Source organism: Meles meles, chromosome 5, assembly GCF_922984935.1.
Source record: "Meles meles chromosome 5, mMelMel3.1 paternal haplotype, whole genome shotgun sequence".
In the NCBI taxonomy this organism is placed as follows: Eukaryota; Metazoa; Chordata; class Mammalia; order Carnivora; family Mustelidae; genus Meles; species Meles meles.
Window position 1 is genome coordinate 139,905,097 of NC_060070.1, and position 13,088 is coordinate 139,918,184.

The window sequence follows — 13,088 nt, forward strand, 5'->3', positions numbered from 1 at the left end:
CATTAACCCTCATCAGTGCTCCTCACCTGGCCCTGAAGCCACGATCTCAGTTACTGCTTTCAACCGAATTTCCAAATGAAACAACTCAACGATTTAAGAAAAAAGACATTCATTTTTAAAGGAGAGAAATAAAGGGAAAAAATGAGAAAAACAGGATGGCAAAGAACCACTGGCTTCTGCTGAGGAAGCAAGGTGCCGCGCCGCTCTCTGCACTCCCGAGTCAGAGTGTGGCAGCCCGCCGGCAGGCTGCCTCCCTCATAGCCGTTCACCTCTCCTTCACTAACAGAATCCGAGTTTAAAGATCACAACATGTCTGGCTAAAACAAAGCCACACCGCCGTTTCCCAGCCTCTGCTGCAGACAGAGGTGGCCAGGGACCACGGTCCTGCCACTAACAGACAGGCACAAGGAAGGTCTGTCCAAGGGAGACACCCTTGACTGGCTGTTCCTTCTACTCCTTCACTTTTGTCTTTGCCCTTCCCTTCCTACCTGCCTAGAACACAGAAGTCACAGCTGTGGCTCCAGCATCCAGCTGTGAGCAAAAGAGGAAGGATCTCACCTAAAAATGCTGGCCCGAAAGGACAGGAGCCTTTGGGGTGGAGCCAGTGGGGACACCGACATCATAGCACTGCAGCGCCAGCTCTGGACTGCCTTACCTCTAGATTTCTGGTTACATGAGAGAGAAAAAATAAAGCTTCAGACAGCTGGGCTTTCCGTTACATGCAGCCAAATTCAAACCTCAACTAATTCAGAGAGGCAATTCTAGATAAAGCCAGTAGATTCTAGACCAGGATAAGGAAAGGAGCAGGGGCTGCCAACTGTGGCAATGCAGCAGGACAAACCCAGCCACCGCCATTCTTTCATGCACTGTCAGTGGCCACTTCTGTGCAACAGTTGCAGAGCTGAGTGTTTGCAAGAGAGACACGGAGACACGGAGACCATCTGGCCCACCAACCTAGAAATATTTACTACTTGATCTTTTACAGAAAACACCCGTTGGCTCTTACCATAGAGGGTAACTAGTAACTGCAGGAACATCAGGAAGCAAGGATATTTTCCCATCACCACTACTCACCCCTACCCCCCAAGAGCCAAAAAGAGCACCACTTACCAGCTGGGGTAAAGACTCTCGGTACTTGTTATTTAACTGGTTCACAAAGGATCGGATGATCCAGTAACAGTCGACACTATCCTCTACCATCTCTTCCACGGCTTTGGCAATGGCGAGAAATACCTCATCTTCTGGCTCCTAAAAGACAGTAAATCTCTGGTAAAGGGAGGGAGCCAGCAGAAGAGAGGAATACATATTTCTCGCATAAAAATGAAAGCTTACCCCCTAACTTTTGAAGAGGCCGCATTAATAAATCAAAGTGGAACCAAAAAGCATTCAGTCTGCCACTAAAGAGAAGACCAAGGCAGAGAAAGGAGTGGGTAACCAAAGAAATCTATTTGGATCAGGGGTGCTTATGAATGTCCAGGTTTTAAACTAAGCAGATTTTTCCACCACTTAAGGTCATCAAAGAAAACATAAATCTAAGCGAGGAGCAGACTCTCTCTACCCAAAAGTATTCCCGAGGCTAGAGGAGAATTTCTTTCAAATGTGTGTGATAAACATCACAAAGAAATGGAGACATTTACAAAACACAGTAATTTACAAAAGTTCAATGACTCCAAAAGGACTAATAAAAAGCATCTTCTTTAAAAAAAAAAAAAAGGCATTTTCTTTATTTAAAGCATTCATACATACCTTTAGAATTTTGTTCTAAGCACTTTTAAGCACCTGATAAGTTAAAATGTCCCTAGAATTAGAACTTTAGGAATCAGAAGGATGGCATTTCTCAAACCTTGTATCAACACCCGGAATATGAACATAAACCCTCAAGTAAATTTCAACAAAGTAATCTTATAAAATCTAGAATCTACCTGGAAATCCATTCTGTTTTCAAACACCGCATCTCACACAAAATTACATTTTCAGGGGCACATAGGTGGCTCAGCCAGTTAAGTGCCCAACTCTTGATTTCGACTCAGGTCATGATCTCAGGGTCACAGGATCAAGCTCCACATCAGGTGCGGCGTCTGCTTGGGATTCTCTCCCTCTCCCTCTGCCCCTCCCCCAGCTCATGCATGTGCACACATGCATAAACACTCTCTTTAAAAAAAAAAAAAAAAGGATTACATTTTCATCTAGGATTTAACAGCTGAAGGACTCTGGGGTAAAAAAGGAAACTAAAAAGTATCTCTCTCCCTTAAAAGCCCCAAATTAAATCAAGATTCCTATTTTTTAAAAAGCATTTCATTTTAGGCCTCCATTCAACTTAATATTCTATAAAATGTCCAAGAGTAACAGAACTACAATAGGAAACAAACTGAGGGTTGCTGGAGGGGAGGGGGTGGAAGGATGGCGTAACTGAGTGAAGGACATTAAGGAGGACACGTGATGTACTGAGGACTGGGTGTTGTACGCAACTGATCAATCACTAAATTCTACCCCTGAAACCAATAGTACACTATATGTTAAATTAAATTCCAATACAAATTTTTTAAAAGGTAACAGAATCACAGAAAATACATTTTTCTAAACATTAATTAATGTATCAGAGGAAGAGAGAGAAGGAAGAAAAGGGAAAGACCATCTCCCTTCTTGGACTCCCAGCCCATACTGGGCACTCCTGAACGTGGCCTCTCACTGGCTCCAGGACAGTCTGAGAGGCAGGGAAGAGAACCAACATCCTTGACTACGTTCCCGGCCCTGTGTGGAGCGCTGTCACGCACTCTGCTATGTACGAATACTAATGAGCCTGAGTGGGGCTTAATGACTGGGGGGTTATGAAGTGGCGGAGCCAAAGCCAACACTTTGATGGCACATCTGCCCAAGACGAGGAGAAGGTTTCTGGGCAGGAGTACGGGTAAGCCAAGTAGGGATGAGGTGAAAACCATAACCTATCATTTAGATTTCTTGAACTAACAGATAATCTAACCCAACTTAATACATAATTTAAGAACCTGCAGAGTACCACCAACTGCGCTCTGCCGGAGATAAGCAAAATTTACAGACTACTTAGACTTCCAATTATTTTCAGGGCCAGTCTCTCTTGATAAACTTAATACGAGTGGACAACCTCAGATCTGTCCATGGGAGCCACATCATTCACTTCAAAAGCAAGAACAAGTCAAAACTCTAAGTGCTATATGGGTAGGTTGCCAACAGCAATAAAAAAGTAAGTTTTGGGACGCCTGGGTGGCTCAGTCAGTTAAGTACTTGCCTTCGGCTTGGGTCATGACCCTGGGGTCCTGGGATCAAGCCCCCATCGGGCTCCCTGCTTAGGGGGGAGTCTGCTTCTCCCTCTCCCTCTGCCCCTCCCCCCAGCTCGTGCTCTAATAAATGCAGTCTTTAAAAAAAGCAATTTTTATAGACTAGCACAGCTTGCAGATAAATCCTGATACTGAGCAATCACTGTTTCAGCCACATACACAAAAAGTTAAAATTCCTATAATGAACATTAAACTGCAAAAAAATAGCCAAAGTTCAAAAGCTATAATCACTCATTTGCCTGAACTTCTGCTCTCCCCTTTATGAGCAACAAGTAGTCCAAGTCAACAGAGTTAAGGGTTTGTAGAAGACGAGTAGTTTAAAAACAGGTTAGGACCTGTCGGGCTGAGGCCAAGGACGGTCAAGGCAAAGGAGGTGGCCCACTGGGCCTGTAGGCAAGGGCCGAGAGGTAGCTGGCACTACTACTTACAACCAGAGGAATGAGCAGAGAAGTGACTGTACTGAGGGGAGCCTTCTCGTATTTGCCACTGTCCGACAGGAAGGGCCAACACAGAAGGGGAAGGCAAGAAGAAGCTGTGGTGCCGGACTGCGATCAGAGGGATCTGCATGTACTGCGGCTTTTTTCACACTGAGATAGAGAGACATATAAACAGACATAGGTGTGTGTGAAGGTGTACACGATTCTATATATTTACAGAACGTGTATTTCCTAGCTCTGCTGACTGATAGGCCCTAGAAGCAACACCACACCAGAACCAACATGCACATCTAGTTCCTTATTCTTGGTTTCTAAAGACCACGCTTTATTAAAATGGCTGATTTTAGTGTTGAGGCAGAAAAGGTACAAGATGGGCTACGGAAATGTTCAAGGATGGGAACTTGTTATAAAGACACAAAGGAGAGCCACTGAATGTTTCTAAAGTGGGGCACCTGGGTGGCTCAGTCAGTTAAGTATCTGCCTTCAGCTCAGGTCATGATCCTGGGGTTCTGGGATCAAGCCCTGCATCAGGCTCCCAGCTCCAAAGAGGAGCCTGATTCTCCCTCTGCCTGCTGTTTCCCCTGCTTGTGCACTCTCTCAAACGAATCAGAATCAGAAAGAAAGAAAGAAAAAGAAAGAAAAGGAGGAAAAAAAGTTGGTTTCTAAGGCAAAATATGATGCTAAGGCCAGCAGGACAGAACGGTCTAGAGTTGAACCAAGTGGTCAAAGTAAAGTACCACTAACCAGTGGAAAGGAGGGACTTCGAGGCAACTTCCCAGACTCCAGCTGATACATGCGGAGATAGACTTCAACCTGAGGTGTGGCATCGCTGACAAAGCGAACAACTTCCAGGGCATGAAGGACATCACAGTACTGCTCCTTGCGATACATCATCACCTGGGCATGGGACTCGTGGTGCGGAGGCAGGATCCCTACAGAGACGGGAGGAGGGGTGGGGAGAAAAATGGGCAAAATACTGAGACACAGACCCAGATTACAGAGAACCAAGTGAGAAGCTGCCCAGCACAATGAGACTGGAATCACACGGATAGTTAGTTACCATATAGATTCTCTTTCACAAGTTCTCTCTATAAAACAATCTTGGGGGGGCGCCTGGGTGGCTCAGTGGTTTAAGTCTCTGCCTTCAGCTCAGGTCATCATCTCAGGGTCCTGGGATCGAGACCCGCATCGGGCTCTCTGCTCAGTGGGGAGCCTGTTTCTCCCTCTCTCTCTGCCTGCCTCTCTGCCTACTTGTGACCTCTCTGTCAAATAAATAAATAAAATATTAAAAAAAAAAAAACAATCTTGGGGGGCACCTGGGTGGCTCAGTCGTTAAGCATCTGCCTGCAGCTCGGGTCATGATCCCAGGGTCCTCGGATCAAGCCCCACATTGGGCTGCCTATTCATCAAGAAGCCTGCTTCTCCCTCTCCCACTCCCCCTGCTTGTGTTCTCTCTCTCTCTCTAATAAATAAATAAAATCTTAAAAAGTTTAAAACAATCTTGAATTTTAAGTACTATCAATATTTGAATGCAATCTGCATCACTGATATTTAAGAGAAATGAAAGGGCATCATAAAGCCCGTGAATAAGTGTACCATCTACACATTAACCACTTCAATTATCATAATAGCTCGCTCAATTTATGATTGCTGGCCTGGGGCCTCCCTCGGCTCCTACAGACATATCTCCAGGTTTTGCACTTAGCCCCTGCTATGGACCAAATTGTTTTCCCCCAAAATTCATATACTAAAGCCCCAAGCCCAGTGTTCCAATTGGAGATAGGGCCAATAAGGAGTGATTAAGGTTAAATGAGGTTGTGATCCAACAGAGCTGGAGCCCTTCTAAGAGAATGAAGACATCCCCGAGTCTGCGGTCTCACTCACTCTGCAATGTGGGGACAGAGTGGGCAGGTGACCATCTACAAACCAAGAAGGGAGGCCTATAGCACCAACAACCAAACCAGCCATCACCTTGATCCTGGACTTCTCAGCCTCCAGAACCATGAGGATATAAACTACTGCTGAAGCCATCCAGTCCAGGGTATTCAGTGATGCTGCCCAAGCTAACGATACAGGCCTCTTATCTCAGAGCCACCAACAACTCATCAAATCCTTCTCTTCTTTGCTTGTGAGCAAGCAAACTTGATCACAAAGTGGCCTAGCTTCAGGACCACAGAAATCTCTCATTTTCACCGATGAAGCCACCTTACATTTTGATGCCATTTTATGTTCATTAACCCATTTAAACATGTTTACCCGGAAGGCTTTGGGGACAAAAACCTTTTTTTTTTTTTTTTAAACAAACAAATGGCATGGAAAAAGCCTAGTGGAAAGAGAACTGGACAGGCTTTCAGTCTAGTTCCACGTCTGATGACACCAGGACTCTCACAAATTTCTCTCTGGAAACTCGTTTCCTCAGCTGTCAGAGGTGGGAAATGGAATGGATAATGTTCTTTGTACAACACTAGCCCCAAAAGTCCACATGAGAAAAAGGGTGCCAAGGACCAAACAGATTTGCAAAACGTGATAATGAATTTTCAAGGCTCTAAGTTCTGCTATAAAGGAAAACATCTTAGGGGCACCTAGGTGGCTCAGCTGGTTGAGCACCCAACTCTTGATTTCAGCTCAGGTCATGATGTCAGGGTCCTGGGATCAAGCCCCGTATCAGGCTCCACGCTCAGCACAGAGTCTACTTGGGATTCTCTCTCTCCCTTTCCCCACCTCTGCCTGCACACACATGTGCACACGTGTGTTCTCGGTCTCTAAAATAAATAAATAAAATCTTTTTTAAAACCCCTCTTATTTATTCCAGCCTCATTAAATTTAGCAAGACTGTATAGGAACACGGACTCTGGAGTCAAAGTTCCTGGGTTGGAACTCTAGCTCTACAATTAACTGGCTGGATGATGGTCAGCAGTTTAGTCTCCCTATGCCTTAGCTTCTCCATCTGAAAAATGAGACTAATAATACCTATCTCAGTTGCTATAATGACTAAGAAATTAATATACATAAAATGCCTAGGAAGTACACAACACATAGTAAGCTAGTATAGGTGTTAGCTGTACATAGGACTAAGGATCACTCTCTGGAATAAAACAACACAGATCCAGTATTCTAAAGAATATTCTGGAAAACAGAAGTTGGATGAGCTCAAAAGACAAGCTAACATGATGCCATGTTACCATTAGAACCTAACTCACCCAAATGTTCTCTGTCCTGACAGTTTTATCTACTTTAGCTTTGGGGTTCTGTGCCACGCTTCTGGAAAAGCCAAGGGAATACACTAAAATGTCCTCCAAGTCTGGGCTAGTAAAGATTAAACAGCTGTAATTCAACCCTCCTCATACTATTAGAGGCAGCAGAGTGCTTCCCATGTCAAGCCTCAAAGTAAGAGCTAGTTCTAAAACGCTTCTTTTGGATATTTACCTAAAATATATCAGGAAGCAGGCCTGACAAGCTTCCTGAGTAATCAACACCAATGCTGGGAAGAGTTAGCTTGTCTCTTGCACAGCAGCTCCAAATCTCCAGTGTCTTTACTACAAAATAACAAAGACTTACCTGATAAAGACAAGTGGGAAAAACAGAGGTGATGAATGAAGTCTAGGCACTTACAAAGTGTCACAAAGTATAACTGTACATCTCCCACGAATCCACCGCAATTATTAACTCTTAAGACATAGTATTTCCGGGGCACCTGGGTGGCTCAGTGGGTTAAAGCCTCTGCCTTCGGCTCGGGTCATGGTCTCGGGGTCCTGGGATCCAGCCCCGCTTCGGGCTCTCTGCTCAGCAGGGAGGCTGCTTCCCCCTCTCTCTCTGCCTGCCTCTCTGCCTACTTGTGATCTCTTTCTCTGTCAAATAAATAAATAAATAAAATCTTAAAAAAAAAAAAAAAAAGACATAGTATTTCCCAACAGAAATAGACAGTATCGACACTACCACCTAAAAGACATCCCTGGAAGGCATTTTTTTTTTTTTTTTTTTTTGATGACCACCAGAAACACCAAGATTGAAGAAAAAAAATGCTCAGGGAAAAACTAAAATAGTTGATACTTGCTCTCTAGACATGAACTGGATGGTGGCCCACCAGAAACGCAAATCCACAAAGACTGCCAGAATGCACAACAAAAAATGGGGATCATACAGTGCTTCCTAATATGGGTTGTACTCCCCCCGCTGCCTCCACGTTACATCATCAGATTCAGGACTACAGATTTCTCAAGTCTTGAAAATACATTTTGGAAAGAATATGAGGTCTACTGTCTCTCCTACTTCAAATGGGCTCTACCAACCTAAGCTCAAATCCTAGTTCTGCCACTTGCAGACTGCCGGGCCTCAGGAAAATTATCTAGCCTGCGATCTTTGTCCTCATCTGTAAAACTGGGATATTAATACCTATCTCACAGCAGAATTCTAGGAGTACTCTCATTTTTTTCAAAGAAAGGAAGAAAAGGAGCATGGTAATGGCTGGATATTGTATGCATCAGCAGGCTCAGCAGTCATAGGAAAAGATCCTTGGCTCAAAAGGGATGCTGCCAGTCCCTTGTGGCACCTAATACACTTTTTCTTCTACAGAAACTGAGCAGGTTCCTTTCTTCTCCTTCAGCCACTCATCACTGAAATGTATCCATCTGCGCTTTCTAGGAAGTAAAAACTCTTCCGTTTCTTTCTGAGAACACTCATTAGGAAGCTAGACCTCTGCAGCTGGGAATCACAGCGATAACGAATTGAGAGCTTCGACCTCAGTCTAATTTAGCTCAATAACCTCATTTTACAGGTGCAAAAGCCGAGACCTAGAGGGGTCTTCCTCGGGGTTACCGAGGTGATGGTAAAGGCTAGACCAGTTTCTTCTCCCAAACGATGCTCTTCCCACGGTTAGTTTCAGCAACACACGTTACTTTCCCTACTATCGTGACTAAACTGACATTCTTAGAGTCCTACTGAACGTACGGCTACTGAAGTCACCTTCGTAAACAAACACGTTCACAGCGCGCAGTAATTCAGTCTCCTAAGAGTAGACCTGATATGCAGTAAATGGCCTAAAAAATCCTTTTTTCTGACTGATAAGATGATGAATATCCCCTCATTCAACACTTTTGAAGATAAGCCTTCCAACCATTGAATCTCATACCTAGAAGCACCTTCCATACCAGCGCACGGTACATGGACGGGAGAGGGAACCTCTGACTAAAAGTACAGAGTTTCTCAATATCTAGACAAAGAAAAAAAAAAAATCAGTTAGAAGCTTTTTATGCTGATCACAAGAAAGTGCATTTCATTTTTTAAAATTGAAGTAGAGTAACATTTCTTCAGAAGAATTCTACTCTAGTCAGTGAATCTGGGAAATGCAACGCTGGTTTGATTTCTAGCCCAGGTGTTCCTCCAACTAGCTATTTAAAAACAATCAGTGCCTCAAGGCGTAGGTGATGCTTTCTGCATATATTACTACATTCCCTACGACAGAAGCAATAGGTACTATTTAAAGAATTTATTCCATTTAATCCATACTGCAAGCGTGTTGGGCGCAGCAACTGGGGCACTTAGGTGGTTCAGTCGTTTAAGCATCCGATTCTTGATTTCAGCTCAGGCTGTGATCTCAGGGATGTGGGAACAAACCCGGAGTCAGTCTCCCTGCTCACCGGGAGTCTGCTTCTCCTTCCACCCCACCTCCTCGCCCATGCTTTCTCTCTCTCTCCCAAATAAATATAGATTTCTCTTAAAAAAAAAAAAAATGCAGAAACTGAAGCTCCAAGCAATTAAGTGACTTTAGTTAGTATAGCTAGTGAGTGGCATGGTCAGCCCTCAAATCTCTACATTTTCCAGCAAACAACACTCATCTGTCTTGGACCTCAGATCCCCCTACTTGTGAATAATTCCAGACATACTTTAAACACAGACTGTCTAGTGAGGATCAAAGATCAGGTGGGAAATGGCTTTGAAATTTTAAAAGCATTCTACACATATAAATTTTTATCTATGGTTCAGTTTATTTTACTCTAGTCAACAGAACAGTATTAGTTCTAGTTCGTATTAATTAATTCGTAATAATTAGTATTAGTACTAGTTCGTAGTATTATTACTACAAAGAAACTAAAATGTCAATAAATAACATAGTCCCAGTATTTCCATAGAGGAAAAATCATGGCCAAGAGTTGTTGTGAATTTACCCAGAAGCTAGTAACACCTCTGAAAACTTAGGAAAAGAAATACATGGGAAATATGAGGAAAAAAACACCACTGTCTTCCTGAGACCTTTCAAAGACATCTGACTTGGCTTTGGCAAAATATAAGCCTGAAAAATCCATAACTTCTCCCAAAATACACTATTCACCTGTCATCCTATCACTAAAAAAATACAGCAGGTAACAAATACTTCTGAATGTCTTTTAAGATAACATTTCTTTTTTTTTTTTTTAAAGATTTTATTTATTTATTTGACAGAGAGATCACAAGTAGGCAGAGAGGCAGGCAGAGAGAGAGGAGAATGCAGGCTCCCTGCTATGCAGGGAGCCCGATGCGGGGCTTGATCCCAGGACCCTGAGATCATGACCTGAGCCGAAGGCAGAGGCTTAACCCACTGAGCCACCCAGGCGCCCCTAAGATAGCATTTCTTTCCGGACAGCTGGGATGACTAAAACCCAACCACCTTAATTTAGCTTGTAAAACTCACCCAGCCGGTCATCTTTTAGGAGAATTTCCAATGATTTCTTTTCTTCAACTCCACGAAACCCCACTTTCTCATAATATACTGAACGGAAGTTTCTCTGAGAGTCCTCAGTCATGTTTCATTCTTGGGAGAGAGAGAAAGATCAGAGAGGGGAAAAGAGTGAGCTTAAAAACAAAGAATGAAGAATTGGGACTTTTCCCAATGATTTTCTGCAACTTCTCCATGAATTCAACATACTAAAACAAACTGGCTGCCCTTGCACAGGAGTCAACATTAAATATCTTCTTTTAAAGAACTACCACCACCTCACTATGCTCCTTGGCCAAAAACCAACACATAAAACTAAAGTCCTCTGAGCTGTTAGATTTCACACGGTGCAGGCACTAGAATTACTACTTATGGGAGTTCCTAGCCATTACACACGCTCAAAGAAAAAGAATTAGTGAAATATGAAGACAGACAAGATGTCATGCAAAAGGCGTTACCAAACAGTATCCACTGGGATTCTTTGTTTTACTATTATTATGCATTAAAAAAATTAAACTATATGCTAAAATGTTGGCAATGACTTATCTTTAGGTAACTGGATTCTAGGTGACTTAAATCTTCTGCTCAGCCATTATTTTTGAACGGGCATTTTGTGAAATGAAAAACTAAGCTATCAAGTAAAAGGCCGTAAATTCCTCACTTCAAACACAATATTATCGAATGCAATTACCAAAATTCAGAACCCACCACAGATGAACAGCACTAACTTGAAAAGGAGAAGAGGGGCTGGAGCATAGCCTGTCCGAGAGTGATGCCATAAAGCTGGAGATAGAATAATGACTTAAAATCTGGCATCAGAATTTAAAAAGCTCAGCGGCCTCTGGTTCTTTCACAATAAACTTCATAAAACAGAGTTCCTAAGATTGACAGCAAGTCATCAGGAAAAGGTCAAATCGGGTTGGCATTTTAAGAATAAAATGGATGTAACACATTTTTCAGGAAGTACTACACTGCTTGACTCAAATGCTTAAAACGTCGAAGCAAAAGAAAAAAAATATGTAACATATATATATACACACATATATATAATCCTCAGGTTTTAGAAATCCTGAGAAGTTCCAGACAGCCACGGTCTTATTGAAAAGATATACTCTGAGCCCCTTCTGTCACAGGAAAGAGGAGGAATAGTTTAAAATGAGAAATTCTGAAGAATTCTGAGCTTTGAGGACCAAACTTTTTTTAAAACATAAAATCAAAGCACAAAAATGCTAAATGAATTCGGGGACTCATTTAAAAGCGGCCGCCATACAGCTGCAGGGGGATGCGATGCCCGTTGCCTAAGAACGGGCCATTCTCGGACTGCGCGACAGCGGCACACAGGTCGTGGAGGAAATTCTGTAAGTGACACTCCGGCCCCTCAGCGTCCACTTCAGGAAATGCAAACGACCCCAGGTCCCATTCTCCCTATCACGCTTCACCTCTAGTAGTGGAAACCACACCCGGGTTGACACTAAGCGGAAACCAGGCCCAGCGCGCTGACCCGCCGGCGGGCAGGAGGGCGACGTGAGGACCGCCAAGGACACGAACGCGCCCCCACCAGAACCCCCGCGGGGAAGGGAGGCAGCTGGACGCCAGCGCCCGGGAAGCCCGCGACCCACAGCCACAGCCGCCGCCGTCGCCGGACGTGACGTAAGTACCCGCCCGAGGGGCGGTGCCGAGAGTGCGCGTGCGTTCAGAGCATGCTCGGAAGCTCCACTCCCGCTGGGAAACCGGGACTGTTGAAAAAGCCGAAGCGTCTGGGGTGGGAGGCGCAGGCCGGCATACAGCGGCGCATGCCCCCGGCGTCCGTCCTCAAGGTCCTCCGGTCCACACCGGGTCCGGAGAATCTCGCTACTCCCTTATTCCCTCTGTCCTGGTGGTTACTGTTTGGGACGCTCTCTCCTCTAGGGTTGTAAGGTCCCCGCCTGCGGGAGACCTTGGAGCCCAGGACGATGCCCACCCCCCAAGCTGTCTGTCTGCAGTGGAAGACTCCTGTTTTGATTCTTTATTCCCTTTTTATTCTTTCAGTATTCTTTTCCGTATGCGGAAACAAGTGAAGACCAAGCACATGAAAAATGCAAAGGCAGTTTATTCCGAACTTGCTATGCAGGAGAGCCACCCTCCGTTGAGTTTTGGCAGAAAAAGGCAGATGGAGGAGTGGGAACGGCTGATGGAGGGAAAAGGCAGTGCTTGAGGCATGCCCTCAAGGAAGGCTACGGGCAGGGGAAAGCTGTAGGGAGACTAATTAGAAATGGGGCATCCTGTGTGATCCCAGCGATTGTCAGTTAGCCATGTGAGGCTTTCTCTGGTTGATTCTAAGTTGGGACAAAAATTAGGGAAGCTGTCAGTTATTAATCAAGTCCTAGCCATTCGGGGCCAATTGTTAGGGTTATTTATTTTTTTTAACTTATTGGGTTTCTAAAGTTAGCAGTCTGGCTTCCTGAAAGTCTGACTTAACAGCAGGCAGCTTTCCTAGGGTGATTAGTATAGATAAGGCATTGGTTTTTCTCTCTGGGTTGCTGCAGGTTGTGCGTCAGAGTTCTATTTTTATATATAGTTGGGCCACTGTATATTCAGATTAAACACTATAAAAGTAAATTTTGAAAAGAAGTCTGAAAAAAAGATACTAAACACAAGTTCCAACCT

At 44.1% G+C, this 13,088-nt stretch overlaps 1 protein-coding gene across 5 annotated transcripts in view; it reads right to left on the reverse strand.

Moving 5' to 3' along the window:
- The window catches only part of TBC1D7 (TBC1 domain family member 7), a 36,161-nt gene extending 24,086 nt beyond the window's left edge, over positions 1-12,075 (reverse strand). For 3 of the 5 annotated variants that reach the window (XM_046006533.1, XM_046006534.1, XM_046006532.1), the window contains exons 1-5: positions 11,882-12,075; positions 10,419-10,538; positions 8,880-8,960; positions 4,496-4,683; positions 1,111-1,248 (exon numbers count right to left, since the gene is read on the reverse strand). In XM_046006533.1, the coding sequence (XP_045862489.1) occupies positions 1,111-1,248; positions 4,496-4,683; positions 8,880-8,960; positions 10,419-10,530 (519 nt within the window). In that variant the 5' untranslated portion in view covers positions 10,531-10,538; positions 11,882-12,075. The remainder of the gene's footprint in view (positions 1-1,110; positions 1,249-4,495; positions 4,684-8,879; positions 8,961-10,418; positions 10,539-11,881) is intronic. The other 2 variants (XM_046006535.1, XM_046006536.1) reach the window with 2 other exon arrangements.
- Positions 12,076-13,088: the final 1,013 nt, after the last annotated feature.